This window comes from Neolamprologus multifasciatus, chromosome 3 (assembly GCF_963576455.1).
Source record: "Neolamprologus multifasciatus chromosome 3, fNeoMul1.2, whole genome shotgun sequence".
NCBI lineage: Eukaryota > Metazoa > Chordata > Actinopteri > Cichliformes > Cichlidae > Neolamprologus > Neolamprologus multifasciatus.
The window spans coordinates 32,758,444-32,784,365 of NC_140441.1; the positions used below are offsets into that span (position 1 = coordinate 32,758,444).

Below are 25,922 nucleotides of genomic sequence, written 5' to 3' on the forward strand. Positions count from 1 at the left end.
TGTTGGGACGCTTTTACTGCACTTCTCGGAACATAACCTGTTGCATATGTGAAAAGTTTGTAAAAAGTACTTGCATAATGATCAGGTACAAGGTCTGTACAGATAGTGTACGGATTAATTAAATTATTCCACGGTGCAAAATGATTTTACAGTGACACTAAAGTCACTGAAAGTGCAGAGAGCTAATATAACCAGTTAAATTAAGTGCAAGCGGACAACAGAGCATCAATTATGGTACTCAACTTTAGTCCCTTATCTGCTGCAATTCAAGATGAGTGGAGGAGTCTAATCATGTCCCCTGAGGAGACAGAAGATCATCATAAGCTGCTCTATGCCACCAACCTGCCACTGAGCATGCTCCTTTGGTTTATTGCGATCATGTTTAAGGGGTAGGAGGATGTGTTCATGACAATGGCAGTTTGCACCGGTTGAGGTCCATCTGTGTTCTGTCATTACCAGAAAGTCAACAGCAGATCCAACTTCCTTCACCAACTTTCCAGCCTACCCAGCACAGCACTGCAACTTGTGGACTGGACTTGGAGATTGTCATAATAAAAAACCACACCCGTGTAGCAAAATTTTCAAAGTTGTGTGCATATGTTAGTTTGACCTTATTGGGTACTAATCATGGGTCTTGTTAGAAACATCTGGACTTTGGACGACTAGAGTGTATGTTCTGTGTCTCTATCCACAGATCAGGGACATGCAAAGGATAGAGGAGGATAAGATAAGCTGCTTTGGAAGATCTATTAACCTTATTCTTCTAAGATTAACACCTCCTTTCTATTTTGTTGTTGTTGTCTCCTGTGTCTCTATTGTTTAAATCTCTTGTTTTCTCTGTTTTTGATGCTTTTGTTTCCACCTTTCCTTCTTACTAGTGAAGACCTGAAGATGATACTAACAGAATGAATCCGTATGAATGAATGAATCCTCGGGAAGCAGAGTCTGCAAATTAAGAAAAGGCCTCCCGGACGATGGATTTCATCTTTCCAAGATTCTGAGGCCCAGTACAACTCATTAACCTTTTTTCTTTGTTTTCTTTATTTTTAATTTTCCAGCTTTCCATTGTCATTGAAGCGTTACACCCCTTCTCCTGCATCAGGGCCCCAACAGCAAGCTGCATGCTTGCGGCTGGCTCAGCTGAAAGCCCACCTTGCGTTGACACAGATAAATAACGCTGTTGCTGTTGATGGCCGAACCAACACACCTGCCCCATTTATACCCACAACACCCCCCTGCCCGACAGCTGCAGCCATCAGTCTGCTAAACCTTCTGAAGGTTGCTAACACCATGTCCCATCCCTCATATAACCCCTATGCCTCTGGGAAACAAAGTTCAGCCCAGGGGCGCTATGGACAGTCAGGTATGCAGGCAGAGAGAGACTCTCATAAGACATCTCCTCATCTTGGGCCTGGGTCCAGCTTTAGCTCCTCTGGAGTTTCATCTGCTACTTCTGCAAAATCTGGGGGAATAATGAGCTACAGGCCAGAAGGGAGTAAGACTTCAATGGAAGAGGACATAAAGAGGTCCATAGACATGCATATAAGCAGAGCCAGAGAGGAGGTGAGGCATCAGCCTGTAGACAAGAGCAGTCATTTTACTCAAAGAGATGAGTATCATTCTTCAAGCAAAGATGTGACTTCCTACATGTTGTCTTCAACCTCTCAAAGACCTCCTGATGTTGCAAGTAGCACTAGCTCCATGGACTGGTTGCCAAGCTACAAACGGGGAACTGAGGATGATTCGTCTAAATACTGTTCATCCTCTGCTTCATTGAGCTATCAAAGCACTGGTGACGGTAGGTTTAATGCCTCGAATGAAAAAGAGCGCAATGTGCAATCCATTCCAGGCTTAGGTGATTATGACTACCCAGTGCCAGACAAACCTGTGGGCTCTGCAGAGTCTACTCGTCCCAAGTACACTTCGGAAACAGCTGTGAACATCCTTATGCAGTTTGGACTTGAAAAAGAGGACCTGGAACATCTGATCTCATACCCCGAAGATCAGATGACTCCTGACAACTTGCCTTTTATCTTACGACAAATCCGCATGGAAAAGGCAAAGAGATCTGCAACAGCAGGTCCATCAAAATCCTACTATGATCCTCATTCCACCACAAGTATGAGTGGAAGGGAAAGGTTGAGTACTTCAAGAGGGGAAGGGATGCGTCAGGATGAATTGTCACCTATTGTCCAACCAAGTAAAGTGATTGATTATGGACATACTGGAAAATATACTGGAAGCTTTGGGGATGAAATTGGAAGGAGCAGCAGTGGAGCCAGTAGTGGTGGAAGTGGAGGTACGCTGCTGATGGCCTCCTATGATGGTCACAGTCGAGAACCGCTGCAAAAAAGTATGACAGAGGTGAAAAACAGCACCTTGGTTTCTTCCCGTGATCAAGGCAGCTCTTTTACCAGTCATGGCTCAATGCGAAGTAGCGATCCAGCTCAACAACTGCACACCCAACCGAACCAGTCATCTCAAGAAATCTTCAAAGGTTTCTCTCTGCCAAAGACAGACACAGACATAAGACCTCTTAAAGCAGAAGTCACTAAAACCCTTCCTTTGAAAAATCCAGAGCCGGATCGCCAGTCAGCGTCTAAAAGCCAACTAACTCCTAATATAGTTCGTAGTGTGCATCCAAGCCGACCAGGCCTTGTACTCATTGGCAGCAGCAGCAGCGACAGTCACATCAAAGAAAAGAGTAAGACTCACGGGCAAGTATCAAATGTTTCTGAGCAGATGAACAAACAGCAAATGCAGCAGAAGCAGGTACAACAGCAACAAGTGAAACAGACAATGCAACAACCACCACCAAAGCAGCAGCAGCAGATTCAACAACTGAAGCAGCAGCAGACGCAACAGCAACAACTGAAGCAGATGCAACAACTGAAGCAGATGCAACAACTGAAGCAGACGCAACAGCAACAACTGAAGCAGACGCAACAGCAACAACTGAAGCAGACGCAACAGCAACAACTGAAGCAGACGCAACAGCAACAACTGAAGCAGACGCAACAGCAACAACTGAAGCAGCAGCAGACACAACAGCAACAACTGAAGCAGCAGCAGACGCAGCAGACACAGCAACAACTGAAGCAGCAGCAGACGCAGCAGACACAGCAACAACTGAAGCAGCAGCAGACGCAGCAGACACAACAGCAACAACTGAAGCAGCAGCAGACACAACAGCAACAGCAACAACTGAAGCAGCAGCAGACGCAGCAGCAACAGCAACAACTGAAGCAGCAGCAGACGCAGCAGCAACAGCAACAACTGAAGCAGCAGATACAACAGCAGCAACTGAAGCAGCAGCAGATGGCCCAGGTACCTAACCTGCCGATTGGGTTGCAGCAGATGCAGAATCAGCCAACTGTGCATATGGGACAAGCTTTGCAGTCTCAAGTTTTTTCGGCTGCAAAGCCAGTTCCACAGCCGTCCCTCATGCCAGGGCTCATGATGCCCGTTCCTCCGGGTCTCTCGCCGGTAATGCAGAACTTCATGAATTTCATTCATATACCGCAGCCCGCTTCCACCAAGCAGCTTCCAGCAAAGGTAGAAGTGACAGGGAATATCCCAGTGCTGGCCCAGATGCAAGACTACACTGCTGCTTCACCTAGGGTCTTTCCTCATACCTGCTCTCTATGTAACAAGGAATGTAATCAGATGAAGGTAAGTGGAAGATTGTTCGATGTTTTTGCTTTCTGTCAGTTTTTATTTATTTGACATGCAATGTTTTTTGTCTTTTATTTGATTTTGGATCCCATTATAGGACTTTGGTTTGGGAAAAACTTCATGTATGCTACTTTAAAGTTTATTTGTTTGTTTTGTTCACTATTCCTGCATGATGGTGACTGTAGAAAGACTACCAACTTGGAATACAAACATTTGGACAAATTTTCACATATTTCTGCAATTCAGTATTCTGTAACAGAATTTCTGAAGGATTACAGCGCAGACTAAACTTAACTATATGTTTATCAGATATTGTAATTTAAAAACACTACTAATAAGTAGAGATGGACCGATCCGATATTACGTATCGGTATCGGTCCGATACTGACCTAAATTACTGGATCGGATATCGGAGAGAAATAAAAAATGTAATCCGATCCATTAAATATCAAAAAAGCACCTCACAAAACTTGGCGTCATGGCGAGCCGGAGCAGTGTGGTCACGTGATAGAGCGGCTGTGTGTATTTGTAGCCTGCTAGCAAACATTTCATCTCCGAGGAAGTTATCTCAGAGAGAAGTAAAGCAAGTGTGTAAGTTCATCTCTGAATGTTTGTAAAGCATTCCCGCGTTAAGCTTAACAACCGATATATAGAGCAACTGCCTTTTCCCTCCCCCTCCCTCTCCTGCTGCTACTTCAATCGTGAAACTACTTAATGATCAGCTGATCGGCTTTTCTGTCGTGAGTCAGTCTCTCTTCTTTGTTTTTGGCCCACTTCTCACCAGAAAGAGGAAACCAGCGGCTGAACAACAGCAGCACTATTAAGCTTGATAAGCTGTTGTTAGAATTTATTTAATATTACTTTCTAGACCAGGATCTTTTTCTATGCAGCTGACGGCTGGTAACTGTGCAGGGGCGGATCTAGCAAAGTTTAGCCAGAGGGGCCGATAGGGCATGAACAGGCAAAAGGGGGCACAAAGACATACTTTTCTTTCTTATTCTCATTTAAAATATCTAGCTTTAATTATTTAATAATTATCTGAATCTTACACCCAAAGTTTTAATCTGATGTAAAATATATAGAAGTCCATTACTGTATATAGTAACTGTTAAGTCTAATATACCCTAGTACTTTTTAGTAGTAGTACTTTTTCCTTTGGGAAGGTACCATCTGTGCAGTCTGCAATTCTGTTGAAGAAAGATGTTGAGTCTATTTAATTATTCTTGAAAAATAATAGATTTCTGTGAATTTTTTTCACCCTGCATCAAATTAAAGTTGATTACATTGATTAAGCATCATGAGGAAGAGGGTGGTTCCCTATTTTCTTTTGCTGGGAGTTTGCAACCCTATTAGTTAGGTTGCTTAATATTTCTGCTAAGTACTCTTTAAAATACCAGAATAGGGAGGATGGTGCAAGTTTAACTTTATTAGATTGATCAGTGTTGCTGAACTATGAAATATTTTGGGTGCAGTGTGTTTTTTTTTTTACATACAGGTATAACAGAATAGCTTTAGTGTTGTTGTTGTTTTTTAACTTGAGTATGAACTTATACAAAAAGCAGCAAGATATTAAAAAAACAGTTTTACTGATTAAAAAACACACTATATCGGATTCATATCGGTATCGGCAGATATCCAAATTAATGATATCGGTATCGGTATCGGACATAAAAAAGTGGTATCGTGCCATCTCTACTAATAAGAGACCTTCAGAATCTTCAGTGGTCTGTACTTGCAATTGATAGATTTAATCTCTTTTAAATTGACATAAACTGATGCGAAGACATTCAAGGCTTTTGCTAACAATGGAACCAAGGCCTCAGATGACGTGATGAGGAGAAACCTGCAAACCTGAAGAGCCTGTGCATCAGAAAATGTTGGAAGACGGCTGTTTTTTCATTTGTCTCTGTCCTTGGGCTGCTGTTCCACAGTGCACATTCAGCTTTGCTTTTTCTGGAATTGTTGCTGAATGTGAAAGTTCCCCTTTTTGTCTTTTGTCATTAGAGTTAAGAATAGTGTGTTTTGTCCTTTATTTCACATTAGTAGCTTGGCAACAGCGCCTTCCTCTTCTGGCCTATTTCAACGTCATCTTCTTTTCACTACTCCAACTGTGATCGTCATAGGTCATTTTGTCCTAATCCAAACTTGGCCTCTCCTGAGACGACCTTCTTGGAGCCTCGGGAAAGTTTGATGCCATAAGAAGAGCCTGAGAGTCCAGAATCCAGAGCCTAAGATGATCCTTTTGTTTTGTTTTGGTTGTGTGTAATCAGATGTTTGACTTGTGTTTTCTATATATACTAAATAATTTCACTTTTAAAATTTTATCCCAGGAGAGGTATAATGTGTCATGCTTATTTGTTCTTGTTTTTTTTTGGTCTATGAATGTTTCTAAGTACAATCCAGGCTCCTGGCTAATGTTATAATGCTTCTCCGTTCAGTGAAGGACTAACTGTTAATATTTTAAGAAGTTTTTTAAGGCCACTGCAAAGTTTAGTGACCTTTTATCAGTGATGTCAATGACAAACGTTGCTCCTGATAAAAATGAACCTTGTTTAAATGTTTGTTTTTTGTTGTGACCACTAGGATTGGGTCTCCCACCAGAATACCAGCCTTCACATCGAGAACTGCAAACTTCTGCGAAAGCGGTCAATCTTTCTTCTCTGTACTTCATGATTATGAACCAATATCTTTGGGGCAGCACAACCATGGGTGTGCCAAAATGATGCCGGGGTTGTAATGCTAGGATAGCTTCCTAAGAACTGTTCATTTGTATTTTTTCATTATCGTTTTTATTTGCTGTATTTTTGTAAAGCACCTTAATGATCTGCAGCATTTACCATTAGCCATTTCCCCTAACCTAAATTGTTATGAAGCTGAATAAATTTCTTAATTAATGAACAATAATATATTTTTAAGGACATTCTATCTTGCAACATCTGACAAAAAATGTATCTGTGTTTTTCCACAGATACCCAGAATGGAACGGTGAAAAAGCATCACTGCTAGGGTAAATATCTTCATTTGAAGTCATTTGGCGAATAAAAAAATATGCCAGCATTGGAGGCTTTCTTTTTCTTTGATTTAACATGTGCCTTTCTTTTTATATGCAATTGTTAGTGCGTCAGGTGCCAAGCCCTCTCCCTCAACTTCTGCTGAGACTTCCCAGAAGAAAACCAGACATGAGAGTCGTTCCCGTTCCTCCAGCCCCCGGAGCCATCGTGACTCGGAGCGTAGCAGGGACAGGCGAAGTAGCCGTTCCCGCTCTCGCAGCCCCCGCACTCGTCGTGACTCGGAGCGAAGAAGAAGTAGACGAAGTAGCCGTTCCCGCTCCCGCAGCCATCATGACTCGGAGCGTAGCAGGGACAGACGAAGTAGCCGTTCCCGCTCCGGCAGTCCACGCCGCCGCCGTGACTTGGAGCGTAGGAGGGACAGACGAATTAGTCATTCCCGTTCTCGATCACGCAGCCCCCGAAGGGAGAGACACAGAAGCCGATCACGATCTCCATACAGCTCCAGACGTAATCGCAGGTCTGTCCATTTTGAGAGCTAGGATCAATCAAGAAGATTTAGCTCTCTAGTGGAGAGGGGGCAAAATGTAATTTATTTAATAATGTAAAAAACACTTAATTGGTGGACAGTATTTACCTTTTGTATCCATGCTGGGTGTTTGCTTTGAGATGTTTATGAGTCATTAAGTTCTTTGATTAATACTTTTTTCAGGTCCCGGTCTCATTCTGACTCCTCGTGGTATGACCGTCCTTCCTCTTCCCGATATCGATCACGCTCAAGGGGCCGTGAGAGGCGATCCTCGCCGAGAAGAAGAGATGAGAAACGTTCATCACCAAGGAGAAGCTGGGAGAGGCGATCGTCGACTGAGAGGTCATCTCCTATGCGAAGGTTGAGCAGCTCGCAGATCTTGGCAAAGAAACTGCTGGAAACATCAGGTTTGAAAATTGCTTCATGGTGTCTTTTGGTATGTACTCATTAGGTTTTTCTAAGATCAAATTTGTCCCCCCCCCCCCAAAAAAAAACCAAAAAAAAAAAAACCCCACACACACACAACATCAACTTTACTAATGCAAATTATAAATAAAGACCAGCACCACCAGAAAATGTCAGTATAGTTTTTTCTACTATTATAAAAAAGTTTTTTGAGACTTGGCACCCACCAAAGTGTGAATCTCTTTTGTACCTGTGGTCTTTTAGCTCTCCAGTCCTTATCAAAACAGTCTGACCTGGAGACTGTCGTCAAAACTTTGGCTCCTGCCCTGCTGGCTGAGCTAGCCAAGATGAAGTCGTCCCCATCAACATCATCATCATCGTCCTCACGTTCTGCATCTCCAGAAACAACTAAAGGGAGGCCTAGCACAGAGACCAAGGTGACTTCATGTTATGCCTATTTTCATTAATGTAATGTTTTGGATTATTTATAATATAATAAATAGTGACAGATGACGCGATTGTTGATGCCAAGAAACCAAGATTAAATCCTTCAACACAAATTTATACAAGCACAAACTTTGAGTCCAGTTGTCATGATGAAATCTGCATTTGGTTTGTTCATATTTTTCTTCTCTGTGTTTCCACAGGCTGCTAAATCTTCCCCTCCAACCATGGTGAGGCTACAAGGGATTGTCAGTAGTCTCTCTCACAGTGAAGTGATTTCTGCTGTGGAGAAATTCGGAAAAACCAAGTCAGTTGTTTTGTTTAGGTCAAAATTACAGGTATGTACACTGAAATTTGTTCGCTGTTATAGATGGAGGAGTTCATTGACCTACTTGTGAATCTAGAGAAAATTTGTCTCCTGGTTTGCTTCTGCAATCTAAGATAGATATTTATGCACGGTAGCTACAATTCTCTATAAATATACTGTCCGTTCATGGTTGTAGTCCTGCATTCATCATGCGGTTTAAAGTCAGTTGGTTATCCTTACTTTTCTTCTGTGGTCTTGCAGCCCTCACATTCATGGCTACTTTAGATTATACTGAGCTTTTATATAGACATCGCAATGTCAGAAAGTTTCTGCTCAAGTCTAATCCTATGAAAACATACACACTGTATTTTGTTTTTATTTTGCTGCTTTGCATTATGCATTTTTAATCTATATATACACATTGCACTGAAAACATCATTGGAATCGCATTGGTTGCTTGCAAGTTGCCACAGTTGCTTGTAGTTTGCTTGGAAAACTCAAACTTGTCAGTAAATACTTGTAAGCTCATGACAAGTGCTCATATATGATTTTTAGTGTGAATGTAGTAACTTAATAGTTTTGGTAGTAATCCAAATTAGTGTGTGTGTGTGTGTGTGTGTGTGTGTGTGCACCCAGGCAGTTGTGTGTTTCGAGAAACAGGAAGATGCTGAGAAACTGAAGAGCTTAAAGAACTTTGACATAAAAGAAGTAACTGTCAGTGTTGTTAATGAAAAGGTAACTTTGTTTTCCCTTGAGAAATACAAATATTAACATCGCTGCTCTTCTGTGGCAAAATGATCAGTAATCTGATTAATCCGAAATGATCTGTGTTTACAGGAAATTGCATCCAAGAAAACCACAAAAACTAAACTGGAAACTACAGGAAAAGTCTCGGTTTCCAAATCGAAAAACATCTCAGCTGAGCAGAAAGCTAAAACCTTAAAAACTGGTGATAAGGCTGAAGAAGCAGCTTTAAGCCTCGAAAAATCTAAGAGTAAATCTACGAAGAGTCCCGAAAAGCAGCCTAACACCAGTGATTTGAAAGGAAAACCTAAACCCAAAGGGTCTCAAACCGGTGCTAAAGAAGCTGTGGTGGCACCTAAAAATACAGCCAATGCTATGAAGGCTGTTGAACCAATTAAAGGTGCTGCAGTTGATGGTGAGCCAAAAGTCTTGACTTCCAAAGCAGAAACAGCCTCAACCACGCAGAAATCTAAAACAGCAGGAACTCTGAAAAAAGAAAAAGTGGATTCTTCTAAATCAACAACGTCAGAGGATAAGCCTGATGTAGAGACAAAACACAAGAAACCTGAAACAAAGATTCATGAATCTGCAATGGGGCCTAAAGGTGAAGCACGAAAAGCATCAGCTTCTGAAAGGGAGGACCACATGGAAGTTGAAACTTCTACTGACGGCAAAGATAATCATGCGTTACCAGCTATATCTAGTGAGAATCAACTACCTGAGACCAAGCCAAATATATCACCACCAAAACCCACTGATCCACCTCAGAAACCACAAACTGTCATCAAAAGTCCAGAAGATTCACTCAAAGCTTCAGAACAGACCGAGCAGAGCTCAGATTCTGCTGTACAAGAAGAAACACAACAGCAGACTGCAGGAAAATCACCTGAGATTTCTGTGGAGGCAAAGCAGAGAGTTGAAAGTGTAGAAACGGTTACAAAGGACAAAGGTAAGTGGACAGAAAACACCTTCATGTGTGGAGTATCGTTGACAGCAGGATGTTGGACGGAATCAAAAGCTAAAGACTGCTTCTTGACGAGAACAGTTTTCAGATTTTTATTTAAATCAGCTGGGAAATTTGCATCCTATCTAAACTACCACTATTTAACTTAACTACATTTCCTTTATTCTAAGTCTCTGTGACTGCAAAGAAGATCTCAAAGGATCAGCCGGTCGCTCCTACCCACCCAACATTTGGGGAACGGATACAAGAGCAACTGCGTCCAGAAAGAATCCGTAAGAAATCCCGAAAGATCTGTATGAAAGATTTCCCAGTGTGAACATAATTTTTATTTTATAATTATTTTCTGTTTTTCTTTTGCTCTGCACTTTCCAGGTTGTCTCAAGACAGTCAGACTTCCCCATTCAAAGGTAAAAAAAACACTTAAATTATACCTGTAAGAAAAACATGCTTTATCAAAGTGGTTAAGTTTTGATCTGAAATAGTTCAATTTGTTTTAAAAGTTTATAGTTGGGTTATATCTCATTGTCAGGTGACACTCAAGTAGGTGTAAATGTAGAAAAATGTTAAAAATTCAGAAGGGATGTCGCAATAGCAGAGATTTTGTAGTCAGTATAGACACCAATAGAATTGCACGATTCTTGGTTACCAATTTAGTATCGTAATAAAACAATTATCTAATGTACTAACGCATACTAAAACTCCTTTATTAAAAAGCTAGTTTAAAATGTTCAAATTATATGCACAGTCATCCAGGACATGGTGGTTTTGAGTGCTTAAAAAAGTTTTTGCTTCCCAAGTTTGAAAAGCGCAGTAGTGCTGTTTACACATTTCCTTTTGTAAATCAGTTATCACTCTTTAAGGATCCACCTTAAATGAAAAGTACTTTCATAGCTGACTCTTACTGCCTTTTTTATCAGTGAGTCAAGGTTGAGGTGTACTATGTGGGGAAAAAAAAGAAGAAAGAAGTAAAGTAAAAAGAAAGTTACCATCAGAAACATTTTGTAATAGGAATTTTATTCTGATGTACCTCATTGTGTTCATAGTTGTAGACGGTGCTCAAAGTGAGGCAGAGTCTATAAGTTAATGTTTGCATTTTTCAGATTTCTCTCTGGAATTTCTTCAATTGCAATTGTAAACTGATTCTGAATTTCTTTTCTTTTGCACAGCTTGTTTCGCTTGATTACAAGGTGCTGTTAATAAGCAACCTGCCAGAGTATCACGATGGCTGTTACGCAGAGGAGGACATCGCCAGTCTGCTCACTCGACACAGATTTGAATATTATGACGATACGATCTACATTATACCACAGGCGCGCATGGTAAGCACCAAGTTATGATTTTGTATTGGGCTGGATTATTACCTTCATTTTAATGGGATTCTAAAAGTCTTTTCTAAGACGACCTAACTAACATTTAGTTAGTTAATACATATTTTGTGAGTGCCTGTCTTCATGATTATTCAGTTGAAATCAGTGTTTGGTTGTTTGTTTTTCCTTCAGGCTTTTGCCCTCATGCCGACAGCAGTGGCAGCTAAAAACATCGTGCTAGCATCAGAAAAACATGATTTTATTCTCAATGGGTCTAAACTTCGACTGCAGGTTGAGAAGGGCGACATTTTAATGACGCCGGTAAGCACTGTGTGTAGATAATGCACTTTACTGTTGTGACAGATTTTATTAAAATTATTCGAAAATATCTGTTTCTGCTTTTTTTTTTTAAAGTATGATTATAAATTTTTTAAAATATTTTCTTTTTGTAGAAAAAAAAATCTTTAAGCTGAAATAAATCAAACCGAATCCAAAGTGATGTAATGATTTTTAACTATTTTTGTTTTCTTTCAGCTTGAGTTTTATAAGTCTCTGATGAAACGGCTGTGCTATGTAAGTAACACACATATCTCAGGAACAAAGACTACACTAGAATACCTTTAGATTTATTGGTCAGAGTATAAAGTCATAACTGGAAGCACTCACATCCAAGTCAAAACACCTTGAAAAATGGGGACATACCCGTTTTTTCAGATATTCATACAGGGTTAGGAAAGGTTTGGAGAACTTTTTTCCTGGAATAAATTAAATCCTCATTTAAAACTGCATTTTGTATGTTTTTTTTAAAACATTTGTTTAATGATTTAAAACGTGTGCAAAATACTACAAAATTGGGAAGGAGCCAAATGCGTTTTTCACGACACTGTGTGTACATTAGTTTAAATATTTTTTCAACCAGTGTTATCAAAAACAGCAAGAGCTGCAATTATAAGTTGTTTGGATAAAGAAGATAGCTGCCAGGGTGCATACCTGCTGTGTGAATATAAGTGCAAACTTATGACCTTGATCTTGGAACTGTAGTTTAAGAATGTTTGGAATGTCATACTGTTTGTGGGTTGTTGTTTTTTTTCATGTTAACCCGGTTTTCTTGAAGCAGCAAGTGACTGACAATGGAGCACGAACAATCTACATCAGGAACATCTCACCAGGCGAGTCCCGGGATCTCAGAGAAGCTTTGAAAAAAATGGATTTTATAAGAAACTACCTGCCTCTTCTCAACAAGGTATAAACACTCATAAATGCCAACAAGTGCATGTGTTAGAGGTTTGTGAAAGGCTGAATGAGATATGTGCTTGTGTAAGTGTATTCTTAACCATACAGAAAAATTGAGATTAACTGCTTACACACCAAACTAAATGACATGCACCAACCCTCAAATCCATCCTTAAAAAGAGAGAATGTGTCTGGATTTGGATGCTACTTATCTTGAGGAAAGCACAACTGCAAAACTATAGAGATAGTAAAGACAGACTGCTGTGAAGCACTAGTGTTCATCACATTAGAGCATTAGTGCAGGGGTCACGTTGAGCACGGCTCCAGTGCATCATTGAGCCAGGATTTCTGACTTTTGAATCCAGTGAACTCCACAATAAAGCTGTGTTTAGTTCACTTTTTCCGCGCGTGCTTAGCACTTATTTTTAACATTTAGAACGTGAAACTAAAATGTTCAGAATAAATTTTCTTTCTTGTGTTTCAGGTGTTTATCGAATTTGAGTCTCTTCGTGATGCTGATCGCCTTGGTGTTTGGTACAGCCTTCTAAAACGGGCCACCGGCCACAAATTGTCAAGGCTGGAAATACCACACAGTGGATGTACCTCACTGCGTAAGTGTGTTTTAAATGGGATTTTAAACAAATATGATTTTTAAAAAAAAGATAGGTAAAGTTAATGTAAGGTCATCTGGTAAGGCCTCTCTTTAGCTTTCTGTTTGTGAAACACTCTTGAATATATGTCTGTGAAGGTTCTCAGTCATCCAGGTCATCGTAGTCAAAGGAACTTGCAAAGAAAGGCGTCTGGACTTCTTTAAGTTGCTTGAAGACGTTTCACCTCTCATCCGAGAAGAATATATTTTTCTCTTGAATATATTTTTCAGCTCTCCCCTGGACTGTGGATAAAGTGAAGAAAAAACTGCTCCTTTATTGTTGTCCACAATAAATCATTGTGACACATTTCCTCAACTTTTATCCACTAACACTGTGATTCTCCTTCCCACAAATCCTTTGATGCTCATTGGCCCCTCCAGAAATCTTTGCTCCATCAGCGGTCAATTCCCTTCTGCTTGTCTCTGCCCTAGACACATGAACCAGAGCCATTACTTAAACTCCACTTTTTCAGACTGGCATTTGGTCTAACTCTAATCATTTTTTTTCTGATGCCTATGATACCTTGGGTATCTGTAAAGGTGCTTAAAGTTAAAATAAAAGTCAAAACATTGAAATTACTGGATCACTGTAAACATTAAAAACCTGTTGTGCTTTTTCCTTTTCTTTCCCCCACAAAAATTTAAACAAAACTTACTTTTGCTTGTGCAGCACCAAGATTGCCACACAAAGCTTTGCCAGACAGCGAGGTTGCTGTTGACGGGGCAGCTGTCCCAACAGAAGATATTACCATCCCACAACGCAGCACTTCACCATATTGGATCACAATGACAACTAGTCCCTTTGTGTTCCCCACTGTCTCTCCTTGGTTCACAATCCCAGGTGAGAGAAACTAAAATGAACCTCCAGATATAAAGTGTCGACTGTTACTAACTGTGTATGTTTTACACTTCTAGAGTATTTAACTGTCAGGGAACCTGATGACATTGAGGTGAGTGCATTTTATAAACCAAGGTTTCATGTGTTAAACAGGAATCCTTGAGTAAATACCAAGAGGCGTCCATTTGTCCAAATACCGACCTCAAAAGCCACATTTCTTTTTTTCTGCTAAACTTGGTTTCATTTTGTCTTCTCTATGTGGTCAGTTATAGTAATATATTTTTAAAAAAGTACTGCAAAGTTTCTCTTCACATAAACTTTGGTTCTTGAACCTTGTGTCTTGTAGAAAGCCCAATCTCAAGGTTCTACGTTCTCCACGATCATGTTGACCGGTTTGCCAGAAGGAAACTACAGACAGGAGGATGTTGCCAAGCTGGTGTGGCGTTACTTCCCTGGTCAGACTGTTCAGACTCTGTACTACAACATAATCGTTTTATTGCTGCAGAGGAGGGTGAGGAGTAGACCCAGCAGGCTGATACAGAGAAATTTGCATTTGCAAATTTAATTCAATTTAATGATTAATATTCAATGTTTCCTCTGCATCATTTTTTCCCCTTTCTTCCTCTCCAGGCCTTTGTGTTTTTTAACAGCTGGGATGCGTGCTGCGATTTCGCCAGAGATTACCTCAAAGATCCAGTTACAGTTGGAGAGTGGATGCTCAAAATCCACGTTGTTTTACAAGACATGCATCCTGGTTCAAGTGAGGTATGAAAATGGAGCAATTGGGTGCTGTTAAATCAGGGGCATGCTCCTGTTTCACTCAAACTATTCAGATGCCAATCAAAAAAGATTTCTCCTCTAAGGAGTGAGCACAGCATCATCCTTCTCTGGGCTAATATTAATAGAATGAGACTCAGAATACTTTATTGATCCCTAGGGGGAATTATGTTGGTTACAGTACAAACAGTAACAAAGACAGATAATACAAGAAGTAAGAAATAGTACAATATATACATACATATAAGTCACTTATTGATAAATATCTGAATAAGAAATGGAAAAACTAAAAATATGCATGAATGTCAAATCAAGTACTTATTATTATTTTGTCTGTATTTGTTCCTTCCTTTTTGCGACAGCAGCACAAAAGCTGCATGAACTTTATCCACTTTTCTGTTCATAGACGACAACCCACGTCATTCCGCCACCACTTTAAAGTTTCCACAGAGCTTCTTGTGAAGTCAGCACCGTGTCCCCAGACATAGGTTATAGAGTGTTTCACTGACTATTAAGCAATGCCCTCACTTATTTTGAAACTTCAGTTGCTGCTAACCTTCTAGCTTCAGCGTTTTCCATCTCAAGTTTCCTTGCGGGCTAGCTGTTCAGGCCCTTTGTGTGAACTCTCTCCACAGCTACATGTTAAGAGGAATTGAGGTCTGACGGCTGTTGCGGAAAGTCACTGAGACTCAAAAAGCATCAAATAGTTCCAAATAGTTCAAATAGCATCAAATAGTTCCTGCAAAACTTTGGTTATGTTATGTCGTTACTGTCCTGAAGTATGAATCCTTTGCCACAAAGATGCAAACCAGGATCGAGTTACTTCTCACTTACAGTGGAGTCCAATCTTTATCTTATTAAATGGGGTCAATAGAACATTAAAAACACTCTAACCAGGATGAGAGTTATTCAATAGTTAGGATCAGAGGATCAGTAATTGATGTAATCCGCTTTCATCTTCTACTCTTTTCACAGGAGAGCATGTACAGAAGCATGATGAAATGGAGCAGCACTGTAAGTCAGCAGTCACATAAATCTGTCCTGTAAAAGCAGCAGGCTCGGGTCTCCCTGATCTTAACACTGGTTGTTTTTCAGCATGTTCCAGAGTCTGAGTGTCTGGAGGACCGGCTGCTGATTGTGGAGGTCTCCGAGGTGAATGTGGACCTTCTCATGATGATCATGGAAGTGGTGGCTTCCATTGCTGCTTTTGTCAGATTTTTGCCTCTCGCCAACAGGGTACGATTTCATAAACACCTGCAACTTTTTCATGTTTTACATCTGCAAGGCTTGTTATGGTGTCTGCTGTTCTTTTAATATTGAGAAACTTTTTAAATGAGTCTGAAGGAGACTTTGTTTTTTTAACACTAGTTGAGCAAGTTTAAATATTCCATGTACAGACAGTCCCTGCGGCAGGCAATCTGAATTTTACATGCCTTTGCAAATACTGGTGAAGGACTGCCTGAAATGCACTAAGTTCTCAACCAAGTGATAATCTTATGACCTGTTCAGCCTTTCGTCCTGGCCCATCTAGCAGGGAAGATGCCTGCCGTTTGAGGCAGCACTAAGTTATTCTTTTAGTGTTTCTTGTTCCGTGGTTTTTTTGTTCAATCAAAAACTTGCAAAAGTATAGAAATATGTTTGCGCTTATTTTCCATTTGAAAGTTTGAAACACCAAGATTTTTTGTTCTTTTACCAAAAAGTTGCCAGAAACTCGCCACGACCTCTGTCCTGTTACTTTCACAAATTGGGCCTGTAGCCCTTTGAGTACCACTGTGTTGCTCAAATTTCCTCAGGAAGAAAACAATTGTACTGTCACTGATGTAATATCTTTCTGTTTTCTCAGATATGCATTGAGATGGCTGAACCTGGTGGATTAACACAGGTGATGGAGAGCAATGTCACCAAGGACTATTTATCTTCTTGGTAAGTGTGTCCCACAATCAGAAGTGACACAAAGAGGAAATTGATTTTAGACTGTGTGTTTTTTTTTCTTTAAAGTGTCTTCATGCTTGTCTGACCTTGTGCTTTTTTCTCTCCTCTTCATAGGAGTAAAGTCGGACGTATTGAGTCGTGAGTATCTTTCATTTTCAGTTTTAGTGGCAGAGTCAAAACAGTCATGATGACTGCTACACTCCTCAAGGTTGTGCCATAGTAAACAGTTCCCAAAGATGCAAAAAGAGAAGAGTGTGATTTAGACATAAGCAACTCTAGATTAGAAATTTTAAATGGAATTTCTTATTTCACATTAACATTTTGTGACAACAAACCTCTTTTCATAGTAACCTACTGGCATCTTTGCTTTTAAATTCAGTTTGAAGAGTCTGAAACAGCGTCTGCAAGACTCTGGTGAGAACATACTTAACCTCGAACTGGAAACCGAGAAGGCCGCAGAATCGACCGCTGTCCCGCAGCCAAGCGAGGAAGGCCAGAAAGCAGCTCCTGATGCAAACGCCGCCCCCGCCGCTTCTAGCGCTGCTCCTTCAGCAACAAGCCCAGTCAAGTCTGAGGAAAAAGACTCAAAACTTCCTCACATCAACGAGGATGTTTTCATGGCCATTACAGCGGCGATTCATGAGCATAGACAGGGTCGAGAAAGTAGGGCACAGAGCAAGGAAAAAGAGGTAACACTTTAAATTTTACTGTGTTGTCCCAAAATATCTTAAGACACTAAAAGCGTTATGTTGGAGATCACATATGAGCATTGTATAGTAGTACACACTGTCGATTGTTGTGGTAAAGCTGCAGGCTGTATGAATAAATAATGCTGATGATACAGTTTTTAGATTTGCATTATTTTTGGAACAGATAAATTACGCGAAGGTCATCACTACATATAGTCTCATTTATTTTTTGTAAGCTTGTGCATGTCCAGTCCTTAGCATCACCACTCACTAAACACATTTCAGGCTATATTTTAGGTGTTTGTCAAAACCAGCACAAAATAATACGAAATTAATTCAGTTAATTTTTTTTCTTATCTTATCTTCATTTCTAGAGCAAAAGCAGCAGCCCTAGTAGGGCACAGGATGAAGACACACCAAACAGAAAGGTAAACGTTCATTAGACCCACGAGGATTTCTTACCCCTTGTTGGTGGCCTATTTAAAATAGTAATGAAGTATTAATGTTTGGTGTTTTTTTTGGGGGGGGGGTTTTGTTAGTTTTGGGGTTTTTTTGGGGGGGGGGGGGGGGTTGTTGGCTAACTCAAACACTTAATCACACTGACAAAATTCAATGCTGTTTTTTCAGTGTAGATTGTCTTACACTGCCTGTATTCTTACATGGCCTCTTGACCATTATTGTTGTTAAATTAAAATGTGATGCTTTTCTAAGGTGTTACAGGTATATAAATGCTACAAAATGGTCATTTCTTAGGGGCATAATTTGTTTACTGACATCCTGATCATATAGGAGGAGACATTTGGTATATTATAGTAAGTTTTCTACATACAAGGAACCATATACAATGTCAGTAAGGTTATATTTGTGATAGTTACACTCTGATTATAGTGTAAGCTGTTTCATGGCTCCACAGACTGTTTTTGGTTTTTCCATCTAGGTTCAAGTTCATAATTTAGAGAAGAAAGTTTCTTCAGAGAGCCGCCCTTTTGGGGAGCCGGATTTCAATGTGGACGACTTTGTCACTGTTGATGAAATTAACGAGGACGCAGCAGACGCAGACCCCAATGGTGAAAGCGACTCTTCAACTAAGCCAAAGTCCACAGAGAATGCGGAAAGTCAAAGCTCAGCTGCATCTCCTGCTTCCAAACGAACCTCAGCAGGGTCCTCCAAAGACTCCAGCAGCTCAGCCTCTTCCTCATCCAAGCCCACGAAATCTTCTGAGAAAAGCAGTTCAACCTCCTCACTACGAAAAAGTAAAGACTCATTTGAATCCACCAAACCCGAATCCTCTGAGAGTGTCAGTAAGCCTGTTTCCTTTTCTGGTGAGAAAACGCAGCCAAGCAAACCTCCAGACAAATCGTCGCATTCTTCGTCCTCGGGTTATAGGACCCGTTCATCAAAGATGGCATCAAACGCTGCTGCAGAGCTAACGGAGGAGAGTGCAGCAACAAAGTCTGACCTCAAAGTGTCAGAAAAGGAAAATCAAACTAAAATGGAAACATCATCAGAGACACAGCCTCCTGCAGAGGGATTAGGGATGAAGAGCCAAACACAGACTCTGGAGACTGAATGTAAGGATGACCCACACAAAGAGTCAAAGAAAAGCAAAGGAGATGGGGAAAAAGACAATGCGGGGAAATATCCACAGGAGGAGGAGGATGATGGTGAAAGTTACCAGATCCTTGATTCGATCGACGAGCCAACAGATGAACAGATAGATGAAGACACAAACCAAGAGACTAAAACAGAGTCATCAGGGCCTGAGCAAACCCAGAGTTTGCATGAGGGGGAAAGTCAGGTCTTGAACAGCATTGATGATAAAGGCTCAGAGGAGTCCAGTAAAACTGAAACGGATGCTCCTCTCTGTGTGATAGACAACGTTAGTGAAGACCAAGCCAGTACAGTCCAAGAGGACAGTCATCTGGTCAAAGATGAAAGTGCCACAGCAAAGCAGCTGTCTGAGGAAAAAATTCAAGAATCAGATGCAGCTGATAAAAAAGAAGGGTTGGATCCAAGCATGAACCAAACTCCAAGGTCCAATGCCGATGGAAAAGAAATGAATGAGGAGATGCTCTCAGAAAAATCAAGCAAAGCTTCCAAAGCTTTTTGCCAAACTCCAAATAATGAAGAACAAGAAAACAAAGGCAGTTCAGCAGATGTTACTAAACAGAAAGCCTCTGAGAAGTTAGATTCAGTCAATGATCACACCAGAGGAGAAGATGACGAGAAGAAACTTAATACTTTGAAAGCAGTCACTGAAGGAACTGAAGAAGAGGAAGAAGCTTACCAGGTAATTGATTCTGTGGAAGAAGAGCCACCGACCACAGAGACCGAGGCAGAGGCTGAGAACAAGGAGGAAAAAACCAAGAAAGACGTTGAAGTGGCTAAACGAGCTGAAAGACCAACAAGGAGGGGTAGACCGAGAACAAGAACATCTAAAAGAGAGGAGAAAGAGACACAGGAGGAGATGATCTTTGAGGTAGTGGATTCTGTTAAAGATGAATTTGTTCAAGATGTCTCCACCACAGAGAGGCCTGGTAGAAGGAGGTCGGCCAGAGGAAACAAAGAAGATAAAAAGACGCCAACTTCCACAGTTGCATGTATAAAACCCGTCAGGGAAGAGGAACCTACGTCTGAGATCCTAGACTCAGTGGAGGGTAAGGCTGCCAAGAACGAACCAACCATCACAACAAGGTCAACCAGAGGAAGAAGAGAAACTAAAGAAGACGTCTCAAAAAAAGACAAGACACCAACGAGAAGGAGGCCGACACCTGCCAGAGATTCTCAGGAACCAAACAAGGAGGAACCTGAGCAAGTGAAAGAGAGCACACCAACAAAGAGCGAGGAGAATGCCACCTTTACAATAGTAGACCCAGTGCAGGATGAAGTTATTAAGGATGAACGGGCCAAAACTCCGGAAAAAAGAAGAAGGGGAAGACCAAAGAAGGACACTAAAGTAACTAAAAAACAAGCTGCCATGAAGAATGCTGCATCTAGTAAAGTGGCTGATGAGGAGGAGGCCATTTATCAGATTGTTGACTTGGTTGAGGATGAGACGGCTGACAATGAGCCTTTGAAAGACCAGAGTATAGAAGAGCCTAAAGACGATAAAGACTCGGCATCGCCAAAAAATGCAGATGAGGAGGAGGTGGTCGATAAAGAGGAGTGTTTGGATCACACTGCTGAGGTTAGTGATGCTCTATCTGCTGAAGACGGGTCTGGTACAGCAACGAAGGAAGAGAAGCCAAAAACAGATACTAAAGAGGCCACTGGGTCCCAAAGTGAGGCTGCTGCACCAGAAGAAATAACAAATCTGCAGGAAGACACCCTGGAGCTGGTCACTCTGGATGAGGTGGGAGCAGATGATGCTGGGGAGGAAAGAGCAGTGGAGGGTCAGGACTGGAGCAGGGAGATCACCAAGGGAGAACCTGCAGAGCTCATCACTCTGGATGAGATTGTTGAAAAAGATGAGGAGTGGGAAAGGACAGTGGAGCCCCGCCCACCAACACAGGAGAGCCAATCAGTGGAGGCCGCAGACATAGAGGTAATGTTGAGATTCATTTGAGCATCTTTGTTTCCTCTTTAGTAAAAACAGAAAACTTGATGGTCGTGATTTCATGTCTTTGTTTTTAGACTTTTGCGACAGCAGCTGAGGTAGAAGAGGAAGCAGAGAAGACATCAGGATCTGCTAAACGCAAACATGATGAAACAGGTCAGTTTCATTCTCCATCCATCCATTTTTTTAACTGCTTGTTCGGCAGTCGGAAGTTCAGACTTCCCTCATAGCCTCATTGCCGGATCTGCCCCGGGGCCTCCTCCCAATAGGACATCCCCAAACCACAGCACCTAGGAGTTGCCCAGGAGGCATCCTAGTCACACACTTAAACCACCTCAACAGAGTTTGATTTGCACGGTCAGATTTTGTGGAGGAGAAGCGAATGTGTACAGCATAGTTGTTGTTGGCAGGGCTCTAGAGTGCGTCACAAATGTGACCAAACTTTTCAATGGTGTGACTAAAATAAACCTTAGGTCACACCGGTGCGACCAGCTGTTCGAGTAAAAAAAAAAAGTCTGCAACTCTTAAAGGCTCCGTGTGGTCAACAACAGACACATGATGCCCACATTATGGTCCAGATATTCCTGTAGTCCTTCGTGTACGTTTGAAAGTGCAGGTGGATAGAGAGAGTTGAGTATCTTGAATTAAGCGATATTGATTCATTAAATCCTGAATCGACTTTTAAATATAAATGTATTTTGCCAGAAACGTGAGAATCTCAGGTTAAAGCTCACAAAATTATTTCAACAACCACCAAACAGTAAAAGAGAGCAGAGAAACTGATTCCACACAAAGATGTAAACACACGTATCACTCCGACGTATCAGAATCAGCTTTCTCTTTCTCGGCCTTCTCACCCGACAGCACGTAGACGGACATGCAGTCGGGGCTGAGAGCCGACAGCTCACTGATTGTGATGCGTCGGGTCCGTGATTTGTGTTTACGTCTTTTTTTCTAGATTCTGAGCTGCAGGTTTTGTCTCTGTCCAACCAAAATTCACTGATCCAGCAGCAAAAGAAGATCCAAACTACGCTACAGATCTGATAAACATCGTCATGAATTCCCTCTTACTTTTGCCGTTTTGCTTCCACCACGATAAAAATCGCACTTTATGTATACACAGTACTCTCTCTCTCTGTACTTCAAGAACAGTTTCCCATCTCAAATTTGTTTTCTGCATTATTCAGAATCAGAATACTTTTTTGATCCCTGGGGGAAATTATTCACTTATTACCCACCAGTGTACAGCTGTTTACAGCGCTGTCGGCCGCTGTCTATTTTCTGTTTTTTTTACTTTACTTAAATGACCTTGGACAACAAAGCCTAATTTCTGCTGTTCAATACTGAAAAATTTAAACTTTTTAAAATTATGCAAAGTTGCAGAATATTTTTAAGGTTATGTGCTATAAAAAGCCAGGCCAGGAAAATCTCCTTTATGTTTTTCTGTGTTTTATTCTCAGTTACTTTCACACAAAGGCATCTGCTGTGATGCTACACCTCTGATAAAGTCTCACAGCATCAGTACTGATAAATGATCAGAATTATAATATTTCTGACTGTCTGAGGCAAAAATGAGTCGAATCGAATCGGGACTTTGAGAACCGGAATCGAATGGATTATAGAAATCAGTGATGATACCCAGCCCTAGTGAGCAGCCTAGGCCTGACAGAAGTGGATGTAGCTGTGGGTAATCAGAAAAAATTAAAAGAACTATTGATAACTTTTTGGTTAAGTTAAGGCCTGATCCATCTGAAATTCATAGCCAGTGCTCTGACACAGAGCCATCAACCTCTGAACGCTGAAAAAGCATAGTGTATCCAGAAAACACATTATATGTTGTGATAAATGCACTTCCCAAGTGTCCCCTCTCCCCACTGCCTTTCAGCGGCAGGCAGCAGCAAACAGGTCGTCAGATGAGGCCGAGATGATTATTAAGTCTAATGTTGTCTACAATATTGCCAAAGAGTGCCAAAGCACTTTAAGCACAAGCACAAGATTGTTAGTTAATCATTTACAAATCAGTATTGTCTGTATGGACATCAATCTCCCCCCCCCCCCCCCCCCCCCCCCCAACCCCCAAATTGCACATGTAAAACTGCGGTGTTAAGTGATGCGGTTGAAAAATGTGGGTGCGCCTAACATTTGTGCTGGCACCAGTGCAACCGTGGAAACAAGTTAGTGTGGAGCCCTGGTTGGTGTCATGTATTTGGATTTATCAGTCCATTTAAATAATTTTAAAGTATCTTCAGGTGTTTAAAGGCTGTGCAAATTCACTTTTTCTGTATCTTCAGGTGTTTAAAGGCTGTGCAAATTCACTTTTTCTGTGTAAAGAACATGAAGTCAAAAGACAACGTTAGTCCGTGTGGAAGCCGGGTTACGATTTATGGGTTGAATAACCAGAAAATCTGAAGTTTAAATCAGTTTGCTTCCATATGGGTCAAACTTAATAGAGACATTAAGAGCAATCCCTGCTTCCAGAAGTGAGTTAGATTGATATTTTACTGATCCAGAGCACAATGAAATAGAAATAAAGAGCAGGAGCCGTAGAGCTGCTGATAAAGCAATAAAAATTATTAGTGTGCAAAAACATTCCTCTACAGCGACGTGAAATACAGTCATAGTAAAGTCAACAAAGTTCGATTCATCCGTGTTTTGACAGACAACGCAAAAGAATGTTGACAATCAGACACTAACCCAATCATGTGGTTAGACCAGAGTTAGGAAGTCCTCTAGGAAAGTTGGAAAAACAGGATTTGTCTTGCTTCTGAGCAAGGTAGTTATCTACCTTGCTAAGAATTGTCTCATTCAACTAGTTCAACTTCAACAAAAGCATGTAGATTAAACTTAATCCTATATCATCCCTTAGGAGAAACAGAAAACTTTATGCTTGACAGAAATATTGTTTTATTTAAATGGAGGTTTTCCCACATCGCCCTGTTAGAAGACAGCATTTAATTTGGGTATATTTCAACACGAAATGAAAGTTTTTACTGTCAATACTGCCTGTGGCCTCTGATTTCTTGTTTTAGAGGAGAGCTTCAATTTTGTGATGGTGGACGAGGTGGGAGAGACTGTGGAGAAGGAGGCGGTAATTACCAGGACAAGAGGTCGACCCAGGAAGAGAACCAGGCAGACCCCGGGTCAGTGTTGGGAAGGTTACTTTTAAAATGTATTCCACTACAGATTACAGAATACATGCACCAAAATGTAGTTTGTAATGTATTCTGTTAAGTTACTCAGTGTGAGTAACGTATTCTGAATACTTTGGATTACTTAATATACTGTCATGCTTTTCACAACTACATGATTGTAGCAATCACATCCTGCAAATTCCTGTTTGTTTTTGGCTTGTAAGCCCAAATCTCTCTGAATAGACAATATATTTACTGTAGGGGAGAAAAGACCTATGTTAACATAAGATAAGATGTTAGCTCGGTGGCGAGTAGCCTTCAGTAATAGTAATAAGTCACGTAGATACTGAAGTGCCATATAACCCAGGTAGCTACCACAACTAAAGCAAGGTAGTTGCAGCAGGCTAACGTTAGTTTTTAAAAAATAACTTCCAGATGTTTCTTTAGGTTGCAGTCTTTGGACGCTGAGAGCACCTTGGTTGCTGGCAAAGAGAGTTTGCATTGCACTTTCAGATTTCGCCCATCCCTTTCTTCTTTAAATATGAAGTGGTGTTGGAATTTCCAAGTAAGAAATGTATTCCTGCCCGTGCACTGCAGGTTCCGTTGTGCTGGCTCCAGGTCGTGTAACTGACGCACATACACAGGACACTTACATTAGACCCTCTTATTGCGTGTTTTGTTTTGGTTTCCGGCAATGTACCAAAAGTAGAGAGGGCCTAATATATGAAAAGAAAAGACTGCCGTTTAATCCATTTATTTCAACAAACTGTATTCTAATTATCACCTATTTAAGCGGTAACTATAATGGAATACAGTTTAAATACATAACACCGGTACATATATTCTCCAGTGGCTGGCATCTGGGATAAAGTCGTGTCAGAGCTCTGAGACATGAAGCTTAATTAATCTGTTGTTTCCTCCCACAGTGAGAAAATCTGCTAGAGGGAAACCACAGAGCACAAAAGATGAGACGGAAGAGGAGGAAACAACAGAACCACTGCCTCCAGCTTCTGTTAATAACACTTTATCACAGGACCGAGACTCATCTGTGCCGCCAGGTGACGGCCAGGTGGAGAGCCAGAGGACCGAAGAGGAAGCAGAGACCCAGCCTAATGCTGCACCTGCTGGACAGCAGCCAGAGCCCAAGTGTCCTGATAAGGAGACAGAGGAGGGAGAGGAGAAGGATGGATGGAGCACGGTTGGCATTAAAGGTACAAAGAGCTGCTTTAAATCAACAAAATACATCACTCTGACAGCAAAAACACAGTAAACTGAATATAAAAAGAAAAATTGTGATATTTTATGGCTCTGATCTCATGTTTGTGTTCCTCACTGTGCTACATACATTCAGCCTGTGTGATGCCTGGTAGTTTTTTTCCTTCTTCAGTGATTACTAACAGCCTTGAGATGCATTACCACCACCTTGTGGTGGTAGTAATATGTTTTACATATGTGGTTGGTGCTAAGGGCCCCAGTGTGTGCCAAGAATATATCCCACACCATCACCAGCCTGAAATTTTAATACAAGGGAGGATGGATCCAAGCTTTCTGACCCTACCATCCTAATGTCACAGCAGAAATTGAGACTCATCAGACCAGGCAGCGTTTTTATTTTACAACGTTGCTGAGCTTGTGTGAATTGTACCCTCAGTTTTGCGTTCTTAGCTTAGAGAAGTTGAACCCAGTGTTCTTCTTCATTCTGATGCTCAGTTTGAATTTCAGCAGGTCATCTGA

The 25,922-nt window shown here is 41.0% G+C and overlaps 1 protein-coding gene across 2 annotated transcripts in view; it reads left to right on the plus strand.

Annotated features, from left to right (window-relative positions):
* Window positions 1-1,081: 1,081 nt before the first annotated feature.
* The window catches only part of LOC146522628 (uncharacterized), a 26,459-nt gene continuing 1,618 nt past the window's right edge, over window positions 1,082-25,922 (plus strand). The window contains exons 1-30 of one of the 2 annotated variants that reach the window (XM_085153466.1): window positions 1,082-3,672; window positions 6,259-6,320; window positions 6,644-6,682; window positions 6,793-7,203; window positions 7,396-7,619; window positions 7,882-8,054; window positions 8,265-8,399; window positions 9,005-9,103; window positions 9,206-10,061; window positions 10,247-10,348; window positions 10,449-10,483; window positions 11,243-11,395; window positions 11,576-11,704; window positions 11,918-11,956; window positions 12,498-12,626; window positions 13,101-13,227; window positions 13,936-14,106; window positions 14,181-14,215; window positions 14,450-14,614; window positions 14,734-14,868; window positions 15,856-15,894; window positions 15,976-16,116; window positions 16,724-16,803; window positions 16,927-16,950; window positions 17,192-17,501; window positions 17,876-17,929; window positions 18,439-21,045; window positions 21,135-21,213; window positions 24,087-24,197; window positions 25,115-25,399. In XM_085153466.1, coding sequence (XP_085009592.1) covers window positions 1,291-3,672; window positions 6,259-6,320; window positions 6,644-6,682; window positions 6,793-7,203; window positions 7,396-7,619; window positions 7,882-8,054; window positions 8,265-8,399; window positions 9,005-9,103; window positions 9,206-10,061; window positions 10,247-10,348; window positions 10,449-10,483; window positions 11,243-11,395; window positions 11,576-11,704; window positions 11,918-11,956; window positions 12,498-12,626; window positions 13,101-13,227; window positions 13,936-14,106; window positions 14,181-14,215; window positions 14,450-14,614; window positions 14,734-14,868; window positions 15,856-15,894; window positions 15,976-16,116; window positions 16,724-16,803; window positions 16,927-16,950; window positions 17,192-17,501; window positions 17,876-17,929; window positions 18,439-21,045; window positions 21,135-21,213; window positions 24,087-24,197; window positions 25,115-25,399 — 9,331 coding nt within the window. In that variant the 5' untranslated portion in view covers window positions 1,082-1,290. The remainder of the gene's footprint in view (window positions 3,673-6,258; window positions 6,321-6,643; window positions 6,683-6,792; window positions 7,204-7,395; window positions 7,620-7,881; window positions 8,055-8,264; window positions 8,400-9,004; window positions 9,104-9,205; window positions 10,062-10,246; window positions 10,349-10,448; window positions 10,484-11,242; window positions 11,396-11,575; window positions 11,705-11,917; window positions 11,957-12,497; window positions 12,627-13,100; window positions 13,228-13,935; window positions 14,107-14,180; window positions 14,216-14,449; window positions 14,615-14,733; window positions 14,869-15,855; window positions 15,895-15,975; window positions 16,117-16,723; window positions 16,804-16,926; window positions 16,951-17,191; window positions 17,502-17,875; window positions 17,930-18,438; window positions 21,046-21,134; window positions 21,214-24,086; window positions 24,198-25,114; window positions 25,400-25,922) is intronic. The other variant, XM_085153465.1, reaches the window with a different exon arrangement.